This window comes from Pungitius pungitius, chromosome 3, assembly GCF_949316345.1.
Source record: "Pungitius pungitius chromosome 3, fPunPun2.1, whole genome shotgun sequence".
Lineage (NCBI taxonomy): Eukaryota > Metazoa > Chordata > Actinopteri > Perciformes > Gasterosteidae > Pungitius > Pungitius pungitius.
In genome coordinates, this window is record NC_084902.1 from 8,066,079 (window position 1) to 8,089,710 (window position 23,632).

At 49.2% G+C, this 23,632-nt stretch overlaps 1 protein-coding gene across 4 annotated transcripts in view; it reads left to right on the forward strand.

Moving 5' to 3' along the window:
- kmt2a (lysine (K)-specific methyltransferase 2A) overlaps positions 1-23,632 on the forward strand; it is a 35,106-nt gene that overhangs the window by 3,073 nt on the left and 8,401 nt on the right. For 2 of the 4 annotated variants that reach the window (XM_037485498.2, XM_037485583.2), the window contains exons 2-26: positions 4,653-4,725; positions 4,840-8,192; positions 8,718-8,895; positions 9,196-9,424; positions 9,555-10,255; positions 10,356-10,429; positions 10,578-10,814; positions 10,964-11,110; positions 12,075-12,173; positions 12,329-12,449; positions 12,561-12,674; positions 12,900-13,084; positions 13,297-13,473; positions 13,770-13,880; positions 14,257-14,330; positions 15,931-16,145; positions 16,241-16,335; positions 16,418-16,555; positions 16,658-16,816; positions 16,976-17,087; positions 17,177-17,255; positions 17,371-17,528; positions 17,736-17,882; positions 18,017-20,621; positions 20,749-23,328. In XM_037485498.2, coding sequence (XP_037341395.2) covers positions 4,653-4,725; positions 4,840-8,192; positions 8,718-8,895; positions 9,196-9,424; positions 9,555-10,255; positions 10,356-10,429; positions 10,578-10,814; positions 10,964-11,110; positions 12,075-12,173; positions 12,329-12,449; positions 12,561-12,674; positions 12,900-13,084; positions 13,297-13,473; positions 13,770-13,880; positions 14,257-14,330; positions 15,931-16,145; positions 16,241-16,335; positions 16,418-16,555; positions 16,658-16,816; positions 16,976-17,087; positions 17,177-17,255; positions 17,371-17,528; positions 17,736-17,882; positions 18,017-20,621; positions 20,749-23,328 — 12,161 coding nt within the window. The remainder of the gene's footprint in view (positions 1-4,652; positions 4,726-4,839; positions 8,193-8,717; positions 8,896-9,195; positions 9,425-9,554; positions 10,256-10,355; positions 10,430-10,577; positions 10,815-10,963; positions 11,111-12,074; positions 12,174-12,328; positions 12,450-12,560; positions 12,675-12,899; positions 13,085-13,296; positions 13,474-13,769; positions 13,881-14,256; positions 14,331-15,930; positions 16,146-16,240; positions 16,336-16,417; positions 16,556-16,657; positions 16,817-16,975; positions 17,088-17,176; positions 17,256-17,370; positions 17,529-17,735; positions 17,883-18,016; positions 20,622-20,748; positions 23,329-23,632) is intronic. The other 2 variants (XM_037485743.2, XM_037485655.2) reach the window with 2 other exon arrangements.

Sequence of the window (23,632 nt, forward strand, 5' to 3'; positions counted from 1 at the left end):
TGAATCTATTACCCTCATATATTACCAATATTTAATCATTTATATAAATGGACAACTGAATAGATGTATCAACTCAAAAGTCTCTCTGCCTCACTGGTTGGAGAGAAATAGTGTGTTTAAGCGGAAGGGGCTTGAGTCCAGCAGGTGTTTGGCCTATTTAAATGGAAGGCCCCCCCGCCCCCTACCCGCTTACCCATCCCCGAGACAGCGTGTGGATTGGAGCAGGAAGCTTTGTGTCTGCTTTTATTCTAGCTCTCACAAAGTACGGGCGGCTGAAAGAGCACAGGCAGGGATATCAAAGAGTGCGGGTCGACCCCCCTCCTCACAACGGGACAACGCTGGGTGGAGAATTAGTCACAGACCCTCCCATCCATGGCTTTATTCTGCTACAGCAGAATGCTTTAGGAGCTGCCTGACTGGGAGAAAGGCAGCAATTGTGTTGTCTTTCTTACTCTTTCTGTTAGTTGCGTGTGTGTGTGTGTGTGTGTATGGTGGTAAGGGTGTTAGACTTTATGTCCCCTATTGCACTCAGGAGTAGGCGTGTCTTCTTTGTCTTTATTTTGATTAGAACTTAAATTCAAGCTGCCCACTTGGGTGGGTAGGAGATGGTACAGTGGGTGCCTGTCAGTCTGCAGGTGTGTGTGTGAGAGAGACAGAGACACACACACACACACACACACACACACACACACAATGCTTGTGTTCCAGTCAGTGTGTTTGTCTTTGTCCGTTGACTGTCCTTGTCTCCTTATGTGCGAGGTGTAGGAACAGGAGTCATCTTGCCCTGCAAAGTGTTTGTTTTGCTCTGTGTGCTGTCGAGCAAATGTGAAACAGTTGCACCTAGTGTTTAGGACGCTTGTGGGGGGGGGGGGGAACAAATGTCCACCTTTTGCTCCGGGATAACAGGTCACCAAGCCATTGCCATTGTGTACTTCACTCTGGTATGGGAAGAAAGGAGTTATAATCAATGGCTAAGACTGGATCTTAAACTAAACCCTTTAATACTCATATTTGCTGCTTTGTATTTTAGTATCTTCTGAAATGCTGCTTTAAATTCCTCTGTGGCTTTTCTAAAAGATGTGTCATCAGAGGGGCATAAAGGAGTATGAGCTCATCACCAACTTACATTCCAGGCAGGAATGAGGCATCATGTCTGTTCAGTAAATCCAAGAAGAAAGCTCCCTGGAATGTGTGAGGACAAATGTTGTTTTTCGGACTACTGGTGCGGAAGGACTTCTTAAGATGTGTTCTCTAACATCAAACCAAGTTACCGGGTCCTAATCTGAAAACACAACACATCTCTTTGACATCCCTATCAAATGTCTGTTCTCCCCTTTCTCCTTAATACTGGTTCTGATGTTTTCTTTTTCCCAGAGTGGGTAACTTGGTTCTTACTTTAAACTCATCTTATTACTTTCTGTAGTACTTAGTTATTAATGCGATTTATGCATACTGTATATTACACCCATAGGCAGGTCGCAGTGGCTTTAAATCTGTAATCAAGGGGAGCTTGTTATGTTGAGCAATACATTTGAGCTTATTTAAAAGTTTCACTCTTTGTATCTTTTAGTTTTATTAGCTTGCAGTATACATGAGGGGGGTTGTGGCGGTTGGCTGGTGAGTGAGGCGCGTGTTGCATAACTGCGGTGTCTGGGTTTCCAATCCAACTCAAAACATTTTTCACATCCCCCGTGTGTCCTTCCCAGCCAAGTATAGATTGTGTTTTAGGTATTTGATTGCTCAAACGTCAATCGTTAAAATGTTCATTTTGTTTCTCACTCTGAGCATAATCATGTACATAGTTCTCAAATCAATACTAGTAGAAAAAGACTCACTGTACGATACCACATCAATGTGAAACTAGTTGCAGCATGCATTTGGTGATATGGTTACAGTTTAGGTTCAACACCTTCTGAGAAGCGGTGTCGCCTCTAAGTTGGCTGCTTTGGAGGAATATTTATCAGTTACTTTCTCCACTGCAAGTCACTTTTTCAGAATCAGATCAGGTTGAGCCTTATTGGCCCGGTTTGCGCACATTAAACATTTTTTATATTCTATCTAAGATATATCACAAACACAAAACTGTTTTTGCCAGAATTGGAATTTTCACCAAAACTAAATGATTATTAACTGCATGCCAAATTAATCATAGCACACACAGTGGAATTCCCACTGAATGTACAATATAACCAGTTCCCTTCGAGCAGTGCGGCAGCCAACTGTCTTTAACCAGTTTGATTTCTCTTAAATGTGGCCTTGATGAAAGGCGGTAAAAAGTCCCGCCTTTGTCAGTCAAACTGATATGGGGGTGAATCTCTTTCACATCCGTCTCATAACTTCCAGGGACTGTCCCACCTGAAGAGTATGTTGCTTCCACAATGACTCAGATGAGTTTGCTTTTCTCTGTCCCAGAGTGACTTAAATCAAGTAATTTAAGCTCTGATCAGTGAGTTGTGACAGAACAGCCGCCAAATACACCGCTCAGATTTTCATGCTGAGGCTAGAAAAGCCGGCAGAGATGAAGACAAATTTTCTTATTGAAAACAACCTCTGAAGCTGATGAAATATAAAAAGAAAAAAGAAAAACTCTGGTCACTCCAGCATCCCTTTAACCTCTTTGCATGCCCGCAAGGCAATGTGGTACATGACCCTTTTCTTTGCTGCTCTACTACAGTGTTTACTTCTCGGAGTTGCCTCCTTGCGCCTGCTTTACTATGGAGCTCGCAGCGAGCACCGCGTTTCGCACGCTGCCGCTCTGCGCTCACAAGCCAGTGGGCGGGAAGCGAGCGAGTGACTGAATATGTGTTTGGGAGCATGTCAGGGAACGGGAATAAGGGCGAGCAAAGGGGAGGCTTGTCGTGCGTGGGAGGCCCGTTCCGATTGAGGCCCACGACGAGCTTTTGCTTGAGCTTGTAGGAAGCCCGAGCCCCCTTTCATCATCCCTGCTCCCTGGAGACGCCTGCGCTCTCTGTGTTGTTGACGGTGCATTTGGTCAAAACGCTGCTTCCTGGGTCTCTCTTTATTTTTTATTTTTTCATCCCTCTCCTCCCCACCCGCCTCCCGCAGCCCCCCCCCTCTCCCTTTTCTCACTCATGTTTGCTTGCTGGCCTTGCCTGTGCTCCCCTCCCCCGCATCCTCGCGCCTATGTTCTACATGTTTACATCTTGCTGTGCAGTTCACGCGCAAGGGGTGTGTGAGTGTTTATTTACCCCCCCCTCCACCTCCCATTCAAACCTCGTGTCTGGGCGTAGCTGAGGGTATCAGGAGTTACACGGGCGCTTGTACGAGTGCGCGTGTACACAAATCAGTGCAATCCGCCCCATGCGTGTTGTGATGTCATTGACTGCTTCCCGCACTATCACAGTGAGTCAGAGCCGTCCGTTGGCACTCCGCCCCCCCCTGCGCTCTGCAATGACACCAGCCAAAAGCATCAGCAGCTTGCTTAGACAGGAGAGGATGCTGGTATTATGGTGAAAAGAGATGGGGGCTTAGGGGTGGGGACTGTAAGTGGACAGGGAAGCATGAGGAGAAGATGATAGGAGGATGTTTGAATCAGTATTGCCCGAGTACTATTTAGTGTTTGTTATTGTTTGTTTATATATATAGAACGGAGGAAAGAGACACTGTTCTTTAGTGCACATTAGTGGTTTTAATATTGTTTCACAGTGTGTTTCAGACACACCGAGGTAGGGACTATTAACACTCATATGTGTGCAAATCCGTTTGCGTGTGCACACACTCGCGTGTACTACACTTGGATAGCAGCTGCTCTACAAAGTGGGCCAACGAGACCTCGACTGCATCCCCTCACATTGCTATAAATAAACATGATTAAATGACATGCTCACCTCCATGCTTAAACACACCCTGATTACAAGAAGAAGTTCCACGGATCAGGATACTGAAGATGTTAACCATTTTTTAATGATGTCTGCGTTGCGCATCTCAAGGCTTTACTGATGCAGGAGAGGAAGGATTGATATACGGGCGACTCTGTAAATGTCACAGTTACAGAAGCATCCGTCATTCCGGGAGCCGCCAGCATTGAAAAGAAGTCAAAAAGAATCTTTTTTTTGGCATAATATAATAGAAGTGAAATATCAAGACACGCCATTAGACCTAGTGATAGACAGACGGGCAAAGAGTCTCTTAAATGGCACTGGTTCCAAACTGAAGAACGGGAAGCAGTTTTGTTTTTAATCCTGGAGTGATGGGTGGAAAAGGTTTACCTTGATGCGACAAGGTCAGGCTGTCAAAATGCAGTATAATACTCTGCCAACTATTTGACGAATGAACTGAATGAAATTCGGTGTGGACCCTCATGCTGCCGAGAAGATGATGTCTTTGAAGATGCCCCTTAATTTAACAGGCCAGGCATGTCCTTCACTTAAGAAAAACTAAAATCCCTCAGCTTTTTTTTAGATAAATCGTTACCATGGGAACATGTCACGCCGTCAAGTGAGATTGAGGACATCATTGTAGCCTGCAGCCTGGTCTTCATTTGAGTCAGACTTCAAAAAATGACTCAAACATCTAGGCAAACTGATTTTGTAATTGTGACCTGTTAATCAGCTGGTTTCTTCCCTGTCTTTAAGCATGGCAAAAATGGTATGGTCAAAAAGTCTGAATGTTTTCTTTTTCTCTATTTGTAGGAAGAAGCGTTTCGAGGATTTGGACCGGTGGCTGAGCAAAAAACAATACAGAGCCCTTCAACATCACCTTTAGGTAATGGCACTTTAAAGTAACTCTGGTCCATCAGACACGTTAATGTTGTCCTTATCAAATGCACCCCTGGATTACTAAATGGCATCCGTTTTGTTCTCTGTGTTTTTTCAACAGGCCTACCCATACAGGAGAAGAAGCCCAGAGGCCGCCCCCCACGGGCCCTGACTACCCAGAAAGCTGCTGCTGGGCAACCTTCCCTATCCTCCCTTCCCTCCCCGACACAGGCGAAAGCTGAAGGCCCTGAAAGGCCAGCTGAGAAGGTGAAAAGGCTGCCTGGAAGGCCACCTGGCACCGGGGAAAAGAGAAGGGGTCGACCCCCGTCTTCAAGTAGCAAGAGAGCTTGGAGCACAGGCAGCCATGCAGCAGGGGAGGATAGAAGGCAAGCAGGGACAGAGCTGGCTATGGAAACAGAGGAGGACAAGGACAGAAAGGGCGCCAAGACCGGCCAGTCACATGACACAGAGTCCAGGTTTCCCAAAGGTGGGCGGGAGGAATCGAAAGTTACCACCCTAAAGAGGCTGAGGGCGACTAAACTCAGTCCTCTCAAGTCAAGGCTCAAGACTTTGCCCGGTGTACCAAGACGCAGACGCGGGCGACCGCCCTCAGCCGAGCGACTCAAAGCGGAGGCTGCCGCCGCTGCTGCACAGCTGTCCACCACCATTGAATGTGAGGAACACGAGGCCTTCCGGGCCAGAGGCGCAGAACCACACACTCCCCAGCATGGGCCGCCGAGGAGTGCGGATGGCACCGAGTACTCTTCCAATCCACCTGCCTCGCCGTCGCCCTCCAAGGCGGTGGGCCTCAGAAAAAGCCCTCGCCATAGAAAGCCCGTCCGGATTGTCCCCTCCTCCAAACGCACTGATGCAACCATCGCCAAGCAGCTGCTGCAGCGCGCTAAGAAAGGAGCGCAGAAGCGGCTGGAGAAAGAGGCTGTCTCCATTGGGGGGAGCGGGACGGGTGCCGTCGACTCTGGTATCAGGAAGACCCAACTGAAGAACATCCGGCAGTTCATCATGCCCGTGGTCAGCACCGTCTCCCTTCGCATCATCAAAACCCCCAAGCGCTTCATCGAAGACGAGGGCAACTTTGGAACACCCCCACCCCATATGAAGATAGCGCGGTTGGAAGCAGCCCCGCCCTCTGTGTCAACATCTGCCCAGCTCACCTCCACCTCCGCCGCCTCGTCTTCCCCCTCCCCCGTACTGGTCTCCTCTGCTCCCGCTGCCACCGGCGCCGGCACCGCCGCTCCGGTCGACTCCCTTCCCCCTCCTCTTCCTCCTCCTCCTGCCCCTCCCCCTGCGCCTCTCCCCACTGCTCCATCGACAGCTGCCAGTCTGCTCAGCACCAACGGCAACAACACCAACAGCGCCGCCAACGGGCGATTCAGCAGCAGCGCAGCGTCGTGCGGCTCGAGCGCTGTGTCGCAGCACTCCTCGCAGCTCTCCTCCGCGGAGTCTTCCAGGTCCAGCAGCCCCAGCTTGGATGACTCATCGTGCGACTCCCAGGCTTCCGAGGCCACTCAGGCCTTGTCGGAGCCGGAGGATCACTCGCCGTCCTCGCAGGGAGTGAGGGAAGCCAACCTGTTGCACAGCTCACGGCCGCCCTCTCCCCCCTCCGAGCCGGAGCACGTGTTGGCCGATAGGAGCCGGCGAGGGCGGCGAGGACAGGGGGGCGGCCGGGGAAGCCAGAGGGCGAGGGAGACTCTCCCCACTGGTGCGAAAAAACCTATCATCAGCCCCCCAACGGGAGTTCTCATGTCCTCCTCCGCACATGTAAATTCCCAGCAAGCTTCATCCACAGCCTCCTCCTCTTCGTCGCCGCCACCTCCCCCTCTCCTCACGCCACCGCAGCCGCCCCAGTCGGCGTCCTCCAACTCAGCCGCCATCAGTGAACACCACTCGCAGTCGCCTTGGATAAGTCACCCCATCCCTCCATACCTGTCTGGGCCGTCGGCGTTGTCCAGCCTGTCAGACAAACGAAGCCGCTCAATTCTGAGGGAGCCCACTTTCCGGTGGACGTCCCTGTCCCACCCCGAACAGCAGTACTTTTCCTCAGCCAAATACGCCAAGGAGGGCCTCATCCGCAAGCCCATATTCGACAACTTCCGCCCTCCCCCTCTCACGGCTCAAGACGTGGGGTTGTTGCCCCACGGCGTCGGTGGAGCAGGGGCAGCCGCTCCGGCGGTATTCCCCGCGGCGGGCGGCGGAGCGGGCACAGGGACCCGTCTATTCGCCCCCCTTCACCCACACGCTCACCACCAACATCCCTCTTCGTCCCGCTTCGACACACCGCCGCAGCAGAAGCGCAGCCCGTTGCTCCGCGCGCCGCGCTTCACGCCCAGCGAGGCGCACTCCCGGATATTTGAGTCCGTCACCTTGCACTCTTCTTCCGGAAGCAGCCCCGGCTCTCTCTCTCCGCACCAGACTTCGTCAAGCTCCAGCCGGAGCTCGCGGCGCCGCAGGCGGTTGGTCTCGGGGACGCCCCGTGGGCACCCGCGGTCTCCCTCCCACTCAATGACCAGACGCAGCAGCCAAATAGGAGGGCCCATGTCAATGGGCAAAGGCTCCTCCTCCGAGATGTCCGTGCTGACAGGCTCTGTTCCCTGTAGTAATCCCGGCTCTTTGCCAGGGGGTTCTGCAGGTCCACTAGCCACTAGTGCCTTAACTCCTCCTTTCAGCGCCTTCTCCAACGTATCCATTGGTTTGGCCCCACAAGGGCCAACTGATAGCAGGAGAGGGGCTGCGGGAAACCCACCTCCTTTGTCCACTACGTCATCCACTTCTTCCCCACTTTTCCCTCTCTTTCCTTCCAGTGCCCAGGACACAGGGCGAGGAGCTGGGAAAGGAGGTAAAGACCTAAACACCTTGTCAGCTCCCCAGGAACCCGCTCAAAAGGAGAAAGAAAGGGATTCTGAGAGAAACCGAGAGAAAGAGAAGGAAAACAAGAGGGAATCAAGAAAGGACTTGGAGAAAAGAAGTAAGGTTTCTACACCAGATGGCTCTCCCCATACACCTTCCAGCCTGTTTACTGTGGATGGGAGGGACTCTGAAGATGCCCTTCAGCCTATGCCTACAAAAAAGGCTCCAGGGAGAAAGAAATCCACGTCAGTTGACACAGTTTCTGACACTGCTTCCTCAGACGTCCGTGGGCCCCATTCCACTGTTCCCATATCTATTGCTAAAGGACGTCTATCTAAGAAGAACAGATCCTCTGAGAAAGGACCAGAGACGGAGGAGGGGGAAAAGGAGAAAGAGAAACAAAGTGCTCCTAGCCAGCAGACCGCAAGCCTTCCAGGGCAGCCAAGCAGACAACAGCTCCCTGTCTCCTCTCTTGGATCAATGTTGGCACAAGCAGAGAAGCAGCCTGTGACCGACAAGCGTGTAGTTGGACTACTAAAGAAGGCCAAAGCTCAGCTCTTTGCGATAAAGAAGAGCAAACTGAAGCCTGCAGAGCAGACAAAGGGCCAGGTCAGTTTTTCCTGTTCATGCTTTGCAGCATAGTTATTTTGTCCCCTTAACACGGCTTCTCTTTTTCTCTCACCCTCATCATAAAACCACAAGCAATGCTATGAATATTTGCTATTAATAGAAGTGTGTTTGTATTCAAAGTGAAACTTGATAATAAGAAAGTCCCTAAGAGGGTGTCACTCGCGGGGAATTCTGTGAGCCTCATACATTATGCAGTAAGCAGCACTGGCTGTTCTTTTGAAAGCATTTCTAGAATATACTAATTTGTTCTTTAGTGTGAATCCAAACTGTAGGTAGTCATGGGCAGTCATTGCAATATTCAAGTAAAATAAATTCCCTTTCCTACTTGAACCCTTTTCCTCTGCCACCTCCGTATCCTCATCCTCATCATCATTAAACATTAAACAGAGAGGAGCGCTTTATTTGGTTTCCTGAAACGTTTGCAGTAAATGAAATTCTATATAGATGATGTAAGTATGTATGAAAATGTTTCACCGTCCCATGGGGATGTGTACTTGTGAGCAGGGTCAGGAGAGTGACTCGTCAGAGGCCTCAGTCCGCGGTCCACGCATCAAGCACGTATGTCGCCGGGCAGCCGTGGCTCTCGGCCGTAATCGGGCCGTGTTCCCCGACGACATGCCCACACTTAGTGCCTTGCCCTGGGAGGAGAGAGAGAAGATCCTATCTTCCATGGGGAATGATGGTGAGTCACACTCAACTTACCTCTCCACTTCACTGGCATGTGGATGACAAGGTTCGATGAAACTCACTCTGATTGACTGACAGTCAGTTGTCTTTTAAACAGAGGAATCGGTCTTTTAAACAGAGGAATCTTTTTACAAAGCTTCCATAGCCTCACTTCCTCAATCCCTCAAATATTGTTAATCTTGAATTCATAAATGTGCTAAGCAGGACTTTTCCCCATGAAGGACCTTTCAGTCAAATGAACCTGGTACAACTGTGTATGAATAATAGCAATATTTGTGTGTTTCTCTTCTTACAGATAAGTCATCAGTAGCAGGCTCCGAGGAGGCAGAGCCTCAGTCCCCTCCATTAAAGCCACGGGAGACGCGGCAAAAGGCGGTTCAAGAAGCTCCTCCCAAGAAGGGGCGTCGGTCGCGGCGCTGTGGCCAATGCTCAGGTTGCCAAGTTCCAGAAGACTGTGGTGTCTGTACCAACTGTCTTGATAAGCCTAAATTTGGAGGACGGAACATCAAAAAGCAATGCTGCAAGTGAGTGTTTGTGGACAAGCGGTTTGTTCCGATATATCATCATAATTATGAAGCGGGTCTTGAATAATATCACAAAATGAATTTCTTATGGATTTCTTCTAAAATGTAATGGTTTTGTCCCTGTCTGTAGAATGAGGAAGTGTCAGAACTTGCAGTGGATGCCCTCAAAGATCTTACTTTTGAAGCAAGGCAAAAGCAAGAAAGACAAGAAAAAGAACAAGTCGTTTGAGAAGAAAGAAGGTGTCATTCCAGGAAAAGGACTGGTCTCAGAGCCCGGCCCTAAACCCCCTCCTGCCCCACTAAAGGAGGAACCTCTCCGCAAAAAGAGCGAAACTCCACCGCCGAAGTTGGGAGAGGAGAAGTCGAGACAGCAGCCCCTGTCAAAGCAATCTTCAACGTCCCTCGCACCTTCCCCCGCCACAGTCGAACCTCCGCAGGCGCCCGGCACAGTCGCAGCCCAGACTCTGTCTCCGGCCCTCACGCCAGATGCCAAACCGCTGACACTCACGAGCTGTGTCGCCAGCAAGAAGGGACACAAACCGCAGCGCTCCGTTACAACCTCGTCCTCCTCTTCCTCCTCGTCCTCCTCGTCCTCCACCACGTCGTCGTCCGCCTCATCCTCAACAGCTTCCTCTCCGTCGTCTTCAGCCCAGAGTTCCCCCTCCCAGTCGACGCAGTCTCACCAACTGTCGCAGCAGCAGCGTCCCCTCACCAGTCAGGCCCCTACGAGAAAAGACGCTTCCCCCAAGATTTCTCTGAGCGAGCCCAAGAAGAAGCCCCAGCAGCAGTCGTCGCAACAGCAGAGCTCAACTACAACTACATCAGATATTGGTAAAAAACTTGTATTGAATGGATGTTTTTTATAATAAATGCATACTTTGTACTCAGCTACGTTCTAATTTGAATCTTCTGGCCTGTCTCTTTTCCATAGGTGAATCAAAACAGTTAAAAATCCCAACCTCCCGTTCTATTCCTCCATCTCCCAAACAGAAAACAAAAGACAAGGTGAGGAGAGGTTACTGTGTGAGCTGCATCCAATTGCTTTTTAAAATTTCTACAAAATTCCATCTCAAATTTTAAATGCACGCTATGGATCGAGTATCTTTTTCTGATGTTCAACCCTCTGTCACTTTCCTCTTGTCTGAACACAAAGCCGCTGACCACCAAACCCCCCGGCAGCAGTACTTTAAACTGGCTAAGCACTCCCTCGACTAGGGGCCAGGCGAAATCCAGAGCGCCCTGCGACGGAGTGCATCGTATCAGAGTGGATTTCAAGAGAGACCTTGATGTGGAGAAGGTTTGGGAGGCTGGCGGCCTCAGCCTGCTCACCTCTGTGCCTGTTACGCCCCGGGTCCTCTGCTTCTTATGTGCAAGCAGTGGAAATGTTGAGGTCAATAAAATCACGTTGTTTTTTTGTATGAATGTGGCTTTCAAATTGTATTGTATTGAGTAATGGTTAAACCTATATTCTAACAGGTGCTGTCTTTCTCCCACTCCCCCATTTCTCTGTTTCTCTCTTTTCTGTCTTTCTATCCATAGTTTGTCTTCTGCCAGGTGTGCTGTGAACCGTTCCATCTCTTTTGCCTGGGGGAGTCAGAGCGCCCCCTCCAGGAACAGTTTGAGAACTGGTGTTGTCGACGATGCCGGTTCTGCCAGGCCTGCGGACATCAGCACCAGAAAACTAAAGTAAGCCATTCAGTACAGTTCTTTTCATGTTAAATATGTGCATAAAACAAACTTATTGTAGAGAGACTTTGTGTAAAGGCTGTTAAATTGTCCATTGAAAGATCCCTGCTTGTCTTGCCAGACAGCACTTAATCAGCTTCTTGGATTCCTGCCAGGATTTTATTTGTTAACCAATGTCCTGTTTGAAATGTGCATGTGTGAGCCTTCAATGGTTTTCATTTCAGGATCACGCTCATTTGATTGTTTGGTACTGTTACATGTTCAGAATGTTTATTGATATGTTGGTTATTGGGTATTACTCAAATGCAACAGATCATCTGAATATTACGTGTTAGAATGAAGTATTAAGGGTTTTTGGAGCACACATTTCATTTTTTTGAAGCCTGCGTTGTTGATATCCATGTTTAGCAGCAGTCTTCTTACCTGCCTTTGCTGGCACATTGCTGAGTTCACCTGTATCATCATCATCATCATCATCATCATTGGCATCATTGGAGTGTGTGTTGTGTCACCTTAATGCGGATGCAAGTGCACCCTTGTGTAGGTGGTCAGGGGCAAACAGAAAACCTACTAACTTTGAATGCTCCTTAAACACTAATTTAATAGCTTGACAAATAGAATGTCTTAAACAGGTTTTCACTGTTCATGTGTGCTTATTTTCAGTATGTAGGGATGGATCCCGGTGTGTGTTGTAAAGCCTGTTGCGTTGAGCCCTTCAGTAAACTGGATTCCACATTTTAGTTAAATGTCTGCATAAAATGAATCCTCTTTTGAAAAAATTTGAATGTTGCATCCAACTCCATGATTAATTTCAAAACAATCGCTGACTGTCTATGGTCATCATTAAATGTTGATCTAATTAGCTTTGAATGGAACTGGGCTGTTTGTTGAGGATGAACATTTGGATGTTACCCCTTTTCATATTTAAATAATGTAATCTCCTTTCTGGCCTCTGTCACTGTAGCAGCAGCTGCTTGAGTGTGATAAGTGCCGTAACAGCTATCACCCAGAGTGCCTGGGTCCCAACCACCCTACTAGACCCACCAAGAAGAAGAGAGTCTGGGTATGGACTACACTCTCCATTCATTCTCCTCTTCACCCTCACCTGACTTTAGCATTATGCTCACACATAACCTCTCCTTTTGTTCACACACTTTCCAGCCTACAACAGCACTACTTTTGCTTTTGCACCTTGTTTTATGTGTTCTTTCTTTTCAGGTGTGCACCAAATGCGTGCGTTGTAAGAGTTGTGGAGCCACTAAACCTGGGAAGTCCTGGGATGCCCAGTGGTCACATGACTTCTCCATGTGTCACGACTGTGCCAAACTCTTTGCTAAAGGTAAGGGAAAAGCACGTTGAATCAAAAAGTGCTCTTTAGCTCAAGGAGTGACGGATATTAAAATGACAACGCGACATAACGCTGTACCGGTTACAATCTTCTCTCCCTCAGGAAACTTCTGCCCTTTGTGTGACAAGTGCTACGACGACGATGACTACGACAGCAAGATGATGGAGTGCGGCCGTTGCAAGCATTGGGTCCATGCCAAGTGTGAGAATCTGACAGGTCAGTAGACTTCCAAAAAAGCCACGTAGGAGATCACATTCAAACTACAACTCACTGCATGCCGTGTTTTGGTATTCAGCAGGACCTATTAAGTCTGTTTGCTTCCCCAGTTATCGCTCTCTGTGCCGCTGGCGGACTGACCGGCTGTCCTGCGAAGGCTGTCATGCCGACGAGATGCTTAAAGAGCATTTTTTTTAATGGGAACATCTTTCGCTATCCCCACAGATGAAATGTATGAGCTGCTATCAAAGCTGCCAGAGAGTGTGGCCTACACGTGTACCAAGTGTACCGAACGCCATCCGGCCGAGTGGAGGACGGCGTTGGAGAGAGAGCTTCAGGGATGCGTTCGCCATGTTCTCACTGCGCTGCTCAACTCACGCACATCCTCACACCTGTTACGCTACAAACAGGTTAGATACACATTCTGCTTCTTACAATTAGTACAATATGCTGTGTTTGACCTCCTGGCGCGATTCCTTTGTTTACGCCATTATGGCGCTGTATTCTTGTTTACAGAATAGACATTGATACACAAACGTATAAACAGCGAAAGGACCAGCCACAGCTAAATGAACTTAGTAGTGAGATCTTTACTCTGTTTAACTCTCTGGCTTTGGGACAGGCGGTGAAGCCTCCAGAGCTGAACCCAGAGACAGAGGAGAGTCTTCCATCGCGCCGCTCCCCAGAGGGCCCAGATCCTCCTGTCCTGACAGAAGTCCCATCCACACCTCCCAGTAACTCCCCTCCAGATCTTGAGTCTGTTAACAAAAAGATGGATCAAGGTCGCTACAATTCAGTGGTAAGAACGTCACATTCCAGGCAGGGACCAACTGAACTTGGTGTAGTTTCTAGCGACCACATAACATTTTGTGTTCTTGTCTTCATTTTAGCCAAATTACCTATTGCTTGTGTGTATTTAACGTAGAAAATAAATCATAGCCTTAAAGCATTTAATCGCACGTGTCCATGTCAGGCCTGTAATATACAATGGTTAGTCAGCCACTGCAGCAATGACCTTTCCACCAATGTTAATCATCACTTCACTGTTCTAACACTCACTCTCCATGTGTCTATGGCTCTTTGTTTCTCTCCCAGCTGGAGTTCAGTGATGACATCACACGAATCATTCAGACTGCCATCAATAGTGATGGGGGCCAGCCTGAAAGCAGGAAAGCCAACAGCATGGTCAAGTCTTTCTTCATTCGGGTAAGAACCCTTAAATCAATTTTAGTTATATCATTCCCATCAGCATTGCTGAAAACACGAGTAAATGCCAGTACATTTCACAAGCACTCTCAAACTCCCCAAAGGCAATTTGGCAATTGAACACTTTTGGGTCATGTCAGCTAGATTATGTGTTTTTTATCGAGCTATATGGCGTCATATTATTTTCAGGCACACAGATTTACACACTTACACAAACATTTGCTTTATCCTGAGTTTCCTTCCCTACACTAGGATGGGCGTATTGGGAGTCTGTTGAGCTACAGGATCACTAACCATGATCTTGCCCAGATAGCAGCTATGTGAAAGTGCTTTGGTCTGCGGATGTGCAAATTTCATTGAATGTTTTCTGTTTCAGCAAATGGATCGAATCTTCCCGTGGTTCAAAGTAAAGGACTCCAGGCTCTGGGAAAGGCAAAAAGTCTCTGCTAAGTGAGTATCCATCTCACCGTAGTCATTATTGAAGAATAGCCAACTCTTTGAGTTTCGTAAGATCATTCATATTTACAGTCGGGGAGATTTTTGTACTTTTGCATAAGGTTTTGTTTTAAAAGACGACTATTAAATTAAGCAATAGTACTGGACTAAAAGGGAGAGCTCAAACTGTAAAAAGACTGTTGTGTTGGTAATCAGAGAGAAGAAAATTCAAATGTAATACTTGTGTAATGTAAACCCACGTAAAGATCTTGGAGGAGTTCAGCAGTTTTCGAGAGCGGCTGGTCTATAATCATTCAAATGTGGAGTAAGATGTGGTTTGTCCTGGAGAAGCTGTACAGTATCATCATCTGCATATTGGAGGAAACCAGAGAGCAGTGAACTAATATTTATAAAATGTGTGGCTGACTGTACCAGCAACCTCTGGGTAAAACTAGTGGAAATAACAGCCAATAGGGAAGATCTGAGTTTCAAGTGATTGCCCCTTTATATTTTTGAACGGTTGAGGAAATCTGCAAATCAGTGTGATGATTAGCTTGGGAACCACAACTAAAACACTTCCCCTGCCATAAGTTCAAATAAGGAAAGATAGTCTTTTATCAACTTGAGCATTTAGTGACTGAGTGAATCGGTGAAGTGATTTTCTTTTAACGGGCCTTATCTCGGGACAATTCCTGTGATTAAAAGTACCAATTTAGATTTAAAGCCACAGTAATAAAATTGATTCCTCTGGTTTAAGGAGCCCTCTGGACAGTTTAGTGGTCAGTATGAAACGGTAACAGATGATGGAGGCCCATTTACTCAGAATAACATTGATTAATGTGAATATTAAAACATCTACAGAAAAGGAAATAGTATATTTACATGTATGTGCGGTCTTATTTAAGCAGACTCACGTAAGATCAATGAAAGCAACTCTTCTTTGGAGTCAGACTTATTCATGGAGGACAGCAGCCTTATTTATTAGTGCATATTAATGATTAATGATGAAATGATCATATTGAATAATTTATGCTTTTAGTTTGTCAGTGATAATTAATTGACATTAATGAAAAGAAATAACTCAAAGCTCATCGCCCCTCTTTTTTCAACGTCAATTACGTAAACTTTTTACACCTCTCTGCATATTAATCTTCTTTCCAACTCACTCATTAACTCTTTTAGTCACTCGCTCACTCACCATTTAGATATCAGCTTCCCCTTTCCATTTACTCTGCATGTCCTCCGGGCATTGTGGGAAGCCAACCATAGCAGTGTCACATTTCACTTGACGGCTCTTTGGTGCATATTTGCGGTCTAACTGTGTCAGTTTGATCTGTTGTGTTTTGTGGCAGTGCTCCAGCACAAGAAAACCAATGATCCATCCAGCGGCTCTTGCGGGCATCATTTTTAGTTGCCTCTGCTGTCTTCTTAGTGACATCGTACAAATTTCCCAGGCTTATTGAACTTGGCAAAACTTAATTTGGCAAAGCCCCTTGGGAGGGATTATTTACATATTGCGTTCAAGAAAGGTCAAGAAACCGGCAAACGGTGCTCACAAGGTGCTCGACGTCAATGTTAGAACATCATTTAATGACGCCTGTCTCTTTATTCCCAGCAGCGGGCTTCTCCCCAATGCTGTGCTGCCTCCGTCCCTGGACCACAACTACGCGCAGTGGCAGGAGAGACAGGAGCTTTCCCGCGCTGAGCTCCCCCACCTCATGAAAAAGATCATCCCAGCTCCTCGGCCCAAGACCCCTGGCGAACCAGATTCTCCAGCCTGCCCTCCCCATCTTCCTTTATCTCTACCTCCACCACCCCTACTCCTTTCGGGTAAGGCGATCCGCAAGTATACGCACAAATACTTGCATGCACACAAGTTTTGCACATCTTCTCAGTGGTTCTTTCTCATGCATTTTTCTCCTCAGATCGTGACGACAGCCCAGAGCTCCTTCCTCCGCCAGGCATTAGCGATAACAGGCAATGTGTTCTGTGTCTGAAGTATGGAGACGAGAACACTAATGTGAGTCAAGACAATGCTTGAACTCTCCTCAACGCAAAGAGAAGTTTATTCGTGTCACTTGTAACACGACGGTTGGTTTCAGGATGGCGGCAGGCTGCTGTACATCGGCCAGAACGAGTGGACCCATGTGAACTGCTCTCTGTGGTCGGCTGAGGTGTTTGAAGACGACGACGGCTCTCTGAAGAACGTCCACATGGCTGTTCTCAGGGGAAAGCAGCTGGTGAGATGCCTTGCCCATCACATGTTCCCCACTCTTTTAGGTCTTTATGTGCTTGATAGACTTGCATTTAAATCCCGTCGTAACCTGTATTTCTTGATCCAGCGCTGTGAGAAGTGTCAAAAGCCAGGGGCCACAGTTGGCTGCTGCCTCACCTCCTGCACCAGCAACTACCACTTCATGTGCGCACGCCAGTGCCATTGTGTCTTCCTGGAGGACAAGAAAGTTTATTGTCCAAAACACAAAGACCTCATTAAGGGAGAAGTAAGAATATTATCAATGTTTACTATATAATAAAAAGCCCATTGATGCTTTTAGGTGGCAGCCATGTTCATGTGTTTGAAACTTCAGTCAGTAATAACTTTGACTCGATGAGCTTACTTTTGTCTTCAACTTTCCTATGATTGTGTATTATTTCTCCAGGTGGTGTCTGGGTTCGAGGTGACCCGCAGGATACTCGTGGACCTGGAGGGCATTCGTCTCAGGAGGAAGTGGCTGGCGGGACTGGAGCCTGAAAATGTTCACATGATGATAGGTACAGTAGGTCCATCACTAGATTTTTTTGATAAACCACCCTTTCTTTCCACTGTCTCTTGAATGCTTATTTCAACGCTGTCATTGCAGGCTCCATGACCATTGATTGTTTGGGGATACTGACAGAATTCTCAGACTGCAAGCGTAAACTCTTCCCTGTAGGATACCAGTGAGTTTTTTAATTTTAGTTTTCTGTAAGTCCTCTGAGACCACATTGCTCTCCCTTCAATTAAAGTACATCTAGAGGAAATTGATTGCAACCTTAATGGTTTCTCTTCTCCCAGGTGCTCGAGGGTGTACTGGAGTACCTCGGATGCTCGGAAGCGCTGTGTGTACACCTGCAGGATACTCGTTTGTCACCCTCCTGTGTTAGAGTCTGACCTGAAAAACTTGATGGCTCCTGAGGAGAATCGCACGATAGCACACAGCCCACCCATAGCAGGTAAGATACAGACTGATAAAATGAATCAATATTTCAGTTTTCCCCTCAATGTAGATCTCAGGTATCTCGGGGCCAAACTTTTGGAAGTTTTTACCTCAAAAAAAGATCTGGGAAACCAATTCAAACCAAATATGAGCAGAGTGTAGTCTGGAGGGGAACTGAATCTCTGTGTTGTGCATCAATGTCATGTTTTTCCTGCTTATCCAGATTTTCCAGATCCATTTGAATCCCCAAGGCGTTCCGACACCCTTTCCCCTGCCAACACACCCAAGCTCAGGGTTTACAGCAGGAACCGACACCCCAGCTACCCCCCTTGTCAGCGCTCAATAGGTCCAAGGCCCATGCCTTCTCCAGGTATAACTTTGCATTCCTCTTTTTGATGTACAATTTGTTACAGAATTACAACTCATTTGTTACATTTTTCAATTAATTTAAATTTTCGGCAGTCCCGTCTTCATTTCAGTTACCATTTATTTTTTCTTTTATAGGTGGTACCTCTCAGCCCCAAAGCCATGAGATTGTGACAGTAGGAGATTCCCTGGTGAACCCCAGCATGCGGAATATTGACTCCCGTCGCCACAGCTCCCCTTCTCTCTCTCCTCCTCCCCACCAGTTCAACAGACAGAGAATGGTGACCCCCTCACCTCAGGTTGTGTCACGATCCCTTACCTCACCCCCGCCTCTCATCCCCTCCCCTGCCCGAGACCCCGAAAAGGCCAAACACCTCAGCAAAGAGTCAGCAAAGGGTCCAGTCCAAAGAGACGATGAAAAGGGCAGAATGTATTCCACGGACAGAAATAGACATCAACCAAACAAAGACCAAGGGTTGAGAGATTCCAACAAGGGGAGGACATCAGGTCAGGACCAAGCTTCTAAAGACTCCGACAAGAATAGATTGTCTAGAGAACTTGGGCCAAAAGACTCTGACAGGGGCGACATATCAGCCAAAGAGTCAGAAAAAAGGAGATCGTTGAGTAAGGACTCGGGTGTGAAAGAATCTGAGAGGAGAAGACCGCCCAGTAGAGATTCTGAAAAGGGGAGACAAGTAAATAGAGACTTTGAGCGAGGGAGGCAGACGAGCAGAGATTCAAGCAATAGTGTTACCGATAAAAGCAAATCGTCCTCTAGAAATCCCAACTATAAGGATGTTGAAAAAGCTTGGTCTCTGAGTAGAGATGCAGGGTTAAGGGAGACCGGAAAAGACTCGGCTCAAGGTAAAGACAGACCATCGAGCAGAGACTCTGACAAGGCTCGACCTCCCTCAAGAGATTCCAGCAATAGAAGCACAGAGAAAAACAAAGACTCTGGCCCAGGGAAAGACAATAATCCCAGCAGTCAGTCCAAACAGACTGCAGGCGAGAGTAAGAGTGCCAGACTGCCACCTGCAGGCTCAGGCCAGTCCTCCCCTCCTGTGGGCACTGCTGTTCTCACTGGTCAGCAGAGAGGTGGCAGCATGAGGCTGAGCGACAGGCAAGGGAAACACGGCAGCAAAGAACAGGATGTGTCTGCAAGCTTTTTGCCCCGTCACCGGGCCACCCCAACCTTCAACATCAGCCAGTCTAAAGACAAGCCCAGCTCAGGAAAGGAGAGTAGTAGTGGCCCTGGAAATGTAGTGCCGGCTTTGCTCCATAGGGACTCTGTTGTCGGGAAATACGGCTCCCCACAGTCTTCATTTCAGAAATCCACTTTACGGAAATCAAACGATTACTCATCGGGTCCAGCCACGGCCGCGGGTATGAAACCGGCGTGGCCGGCCAGGACACCAGCAGAAGAGGAAGTTGTCAAGCGAGGCTCCATGCACCTGGCCCCCACAGCTGCAGCCTCAGCTGCCAAAGAGAAACACCCCAAAGTTAAGATGGCAGGCAGCAGAGAGTTGTCCAAAGACCGGGAAAGAGAAAAAACTCTCCAAAACAGCAACATCAGCAACAAAATCCCCCTTCTCAACAATAATATTAAAGCTACTGGCAGCGCCAATGCACAAGCTACAACCCCCAACTCACACAACAGCACAAACAGCAAAGCCCAAGTGCTGGGTAACAGCACCAAAGCCCATGGGAAGGCTCAGGGGGAAAAGCTTGAGAACCACGGGGGGGACAGGCCAGTGTCAAAGAGCAGAGAAAATTACTCTGGTCCTGAGAGGAAAAACAGCTCCTCCCTGGACAACTTGCAGCAGCTGCAACCGGGTGGTTTAGCTCCAGAGAAAGGAGTGAAGATCGCTTCCCAGTCTCACCCTAAACCAACAGCTAATCAGCTACCGTTGTCCTCCAGAGAGAAAAAGAGACCAGTCAAACCTTCTCCTGTACCTCCGCTAAAGACTGACGTCAAGACCGACCCAAATGGGACCAGCGCTGTTGGCGGTATTTCTTCCTTGTGTCCCATGACTACGTCCACTGCCTCTCCTGCCGGCCAGGGGACCCGTCGCTCTGCTCTCTTCTCCCCCTCGGGCAGCAGCAGCGACAGTTCCGAGTCGGACACGCGGACTCGGATGGAGGAGGATTTGCGCCAGGAGCGCTCGCTCAGCAAGCTGCAAGACCACCACAACCTCCTCGCCAGAGCCACGGAGGATGAGGGCGACGGCCCGGAAGATGACCACGACAGAGGCATGGACGATAAGCATCACGAGGACGACAGCGACGGGTCGGGCTCGGCGAAACGGCGCTACCCCCGACGTAGCGCGCGCGCCCGCTCAAACATGTTCTTCGGCCTCACGCCTTTCTACGGCGTCCGCTCGTACGGCGAAGAAGACCTTCCCTTCTACGGCAGCGGCGACGGCGCCGGCGCCGTGGTCAAGCGGAGGGCCGGTGGCCGCAGGAAGTCGGCCGAGGGGCAGGTGGACGGAGCGGACGATATGAGCACCTCCTCTTCGTCGGGGGACAGCGGAGAGGATGAAGACAGCGCGATGATGCAGAGGGGCACAGACCCGTACTACTACAACTTCACGCGAACAATAATAAACCCCGGCGAGGCCCTGCCCTCGATAGAAGGGATAGACCGCTGCCTGGGCCGGGGGTCCCAGCTGCAGCGTTTCCTAAAGGACGAGGAGCAGCAACAGAGGGCGCAAGGAAAGGCCGAAGAGGACATGCTGAGTGCTCTGTGAGTACACACAATGGTTTCTTTTCTTCTTTTTTTTTTTGATAAAATGAATGATCTACAAATGATTTTTGTTTTATTTTCTGTTGCCTCTACTAATCCGGCACACTGTCTTTGCTGTGTACGACAGGACCCTGGGCAAGCAGCGCATCGGCCAGCTCGACGGTGTCGACGACGGATCGGAGAGCGACACCAGCACCTGCACCGCCAGCACCACCAGCACCACCACCACTGCAGCCACCTCTTCGTCCACACCACATAAACGTGCTCCCAAGAGAAGGGGCAGAGAGCGACACACTGAGAAACCGGACTCCCGTGACTCGAGCAAGGAGGCTGACGGCAGCGGCGGAGCTGTAAGCGGCGGCGTGCGGGAAGGCCGAAAGAACCAGAAAGAAAACTGTCTTCCCCTCGGAGGCGGGGTCAAGTCCCAGCCGCAGAGTCAGAGTCAGGATCCTCTCGAGGCCCAACTCTCTCTCAGCACGGACCTTCTTAAATCAGACTCTGACAACAACAACAGTGATGACTGTGGTAACATTTTGCCATCCGATATCATGGAGTTTGTCCTCAATACACCTTCCATGTCAATGCAGGCTCTGGGTCAGCAGTCTGAGCCGTCCTCCTCAGAGCTGCTGCTGGACGAGGGCTACGTTGGAGTGGATGTCAACCGGCCCAAAGACATACTGTTTGATGACTTTTCCCAGCAGCTGCCCAGTGCTGAGAGTGGAGCTGGGGTGGAGAGCAGTGTGAACAGTTCCATATCTGTAGAGGAGCCGTATCTTCCTTTGGAGCTACCTTCTGACCTCTCTGTCCTGACCACACGCAGCCCCTCCGTCAACGCCGGTCAGAACCACACTGCTGGGAGTCTCATCTCTGAGACCACAGACCGCACCATGCTGGGCTTGACCTCTGACCCAGAGACAATCCGTGGAGAGAAGACTGGGGACAAGAAAAGAGCAGGGTCAGGGGTGTCCGCATCGGAAAATCAGCGTGATGCCAGATCAGCTTTGGGGAACAGGGACACTGAGGGTCACATGACTCCGGAGCAGTTTATTGGCAGCCCTGCCATAGGCCAAGTGGTTAAACCTCTAGGTAACCAGGATGTTCCCAGGAGTTCTGGCACACCTGGTTTGCCAAGTTCACCCTCCCTGCCTCTTCAGGGTCAGAAGTACATCCCGGTATCAGCTGCAGCTGTAGGCAGTCCCAGTACAGTCCCAGGACCGTCCCAGACTCAGGTTTCCAGCCCAGCAGTCATCAAACCAGGCCCTGACAAGCTCATCGTGGTCAATCAGCAGTTCCAGCCTCTCTACGTTCTCCAGACCGTCCCCAATGGCGTCGCCCAAAAAATGAGTGCCGCGGGGGTGATGGACACAAGCTCTGCAGCAGTGCTGAGCTCTATGACACTCACCACCGGGCTGAATACTGCTTTATCTACGGCGCAGTCGATATTTCCTGCTGGTGGCAAAGTCCTGGGCACCATGGCTCATCCATCCCAGATTCACACCTTTACAGGAACCACACAGACGGGCTTCCAGACCGGAATTCCCAGCACGACCTCAGGACTTCTCATTGGGTTGCCCCACGACCAGTCCCAGATTCTGGTCTCGGAGGCTGGTCGCCGGCACGAGCTGGGTCCCGGTGTCGCCATAGTGTCCAGTCCTTCCTCCCTCACTTCTTCCCATACTGTGCTCGCATCTGCTCACGGCAAGAAGAGGCCCATATCTCGTCTTCAACCAAGAAAAAGCAAGAAGCTGGCCCGCTCCCGTAGCCAGCCCACTCTGGCCCCATCGGAAGTTGGCCGCCCCAACATGAGGCTCATCAACCTGTCTTCCCCTCAGATTACTGCCAGCATCTCTGGCCAACCCGGTGGCCTGGTTGAGTTAAGCACCCTCTCCGCTTCTCAGCGCAAGGTCCCAAATATCATCAAGAGACCAAAATCGGGCGGGGTCATGTACTTGGATCCCACTACTCTCCTTCAGCAGAGGATCCCTGGTACAGCCCAGGCTGGTATCCTGGGCCGTGATTCCTCCACCCACCTTATACCTTGCACAGTCTCTGGTCTCAACTCCAGTCAGTCAGTGCTAAATGTTGTGTCGGTGCCCCCTAGTGGCGCCGCTGGCCTTCTTGCACCAGGATCGGTTTCCCTCTCCACCCCGGTCCTCAGCTCGACTGATATCACCGGGCCGATTGGCAACCTCCTGTTCAAAGCAAGCACACATGGCTTGGGCCTCCAATCAGCTGGGGCTCCGCTGATATCACACATCAGCTCCTCTGTGCAGACGTCTATCGCCAGCAGCATCTGCGTCCTGCCAACCCAACAGACTATCAGCATGGCTGTCAACCAGCGAGGAGAGACGGAGGTCACTAATATCCACTTACAGCACCGATCTCAGCGCATAGGCAGAGCCCAGGACTCCAGTCCAAACACCACGGTTAGCTTTGCCACCTCGCGAGGCCCCGGCAATAGGCGCCTTGTTGGAGTGTTCACCCAAACTCAGACCTCCACACACTCACAGAGCAGTAGAACAACTCCCATCTCCAGATCATCGGAGCAAAGGCCGCCCAACTCCACCACTTTAGGCGCAGAAAAGGCCAAACCGAAATCAAAGAGGAGCAGACAGAGTCCGGACATAACCAGTGTGAAAAAACTCAAGGCGTCTCAGGCAGAGGAGCATCAAAGCAACCCTGCAGGACGACATCACTCAAAGCCAAGGTGAGGCTGCGGTTTTGTGTTTATTCCTTTTTACATGGACATATTTTTTGTCATTAGGTAATACTTTAAAGAAGGTCTAAAGTATTAGCATTAAAAAACAGTAAAAGTTGGGGAATCTAAAAATGGCAATATCAGTAGTAGTCACTTTGTCACAAATACCACAATTGACCAAAATCTATATTCTTTTAACAGTACTTTAATGTTCAGGCAGATCAGTGACTTCACTCAACTTAATGTGTTCTTTTCATGGAATAAGTTCAGATACAATTGAGTGCTGAAATTGTTGTGACTAACCCCTAGTAAT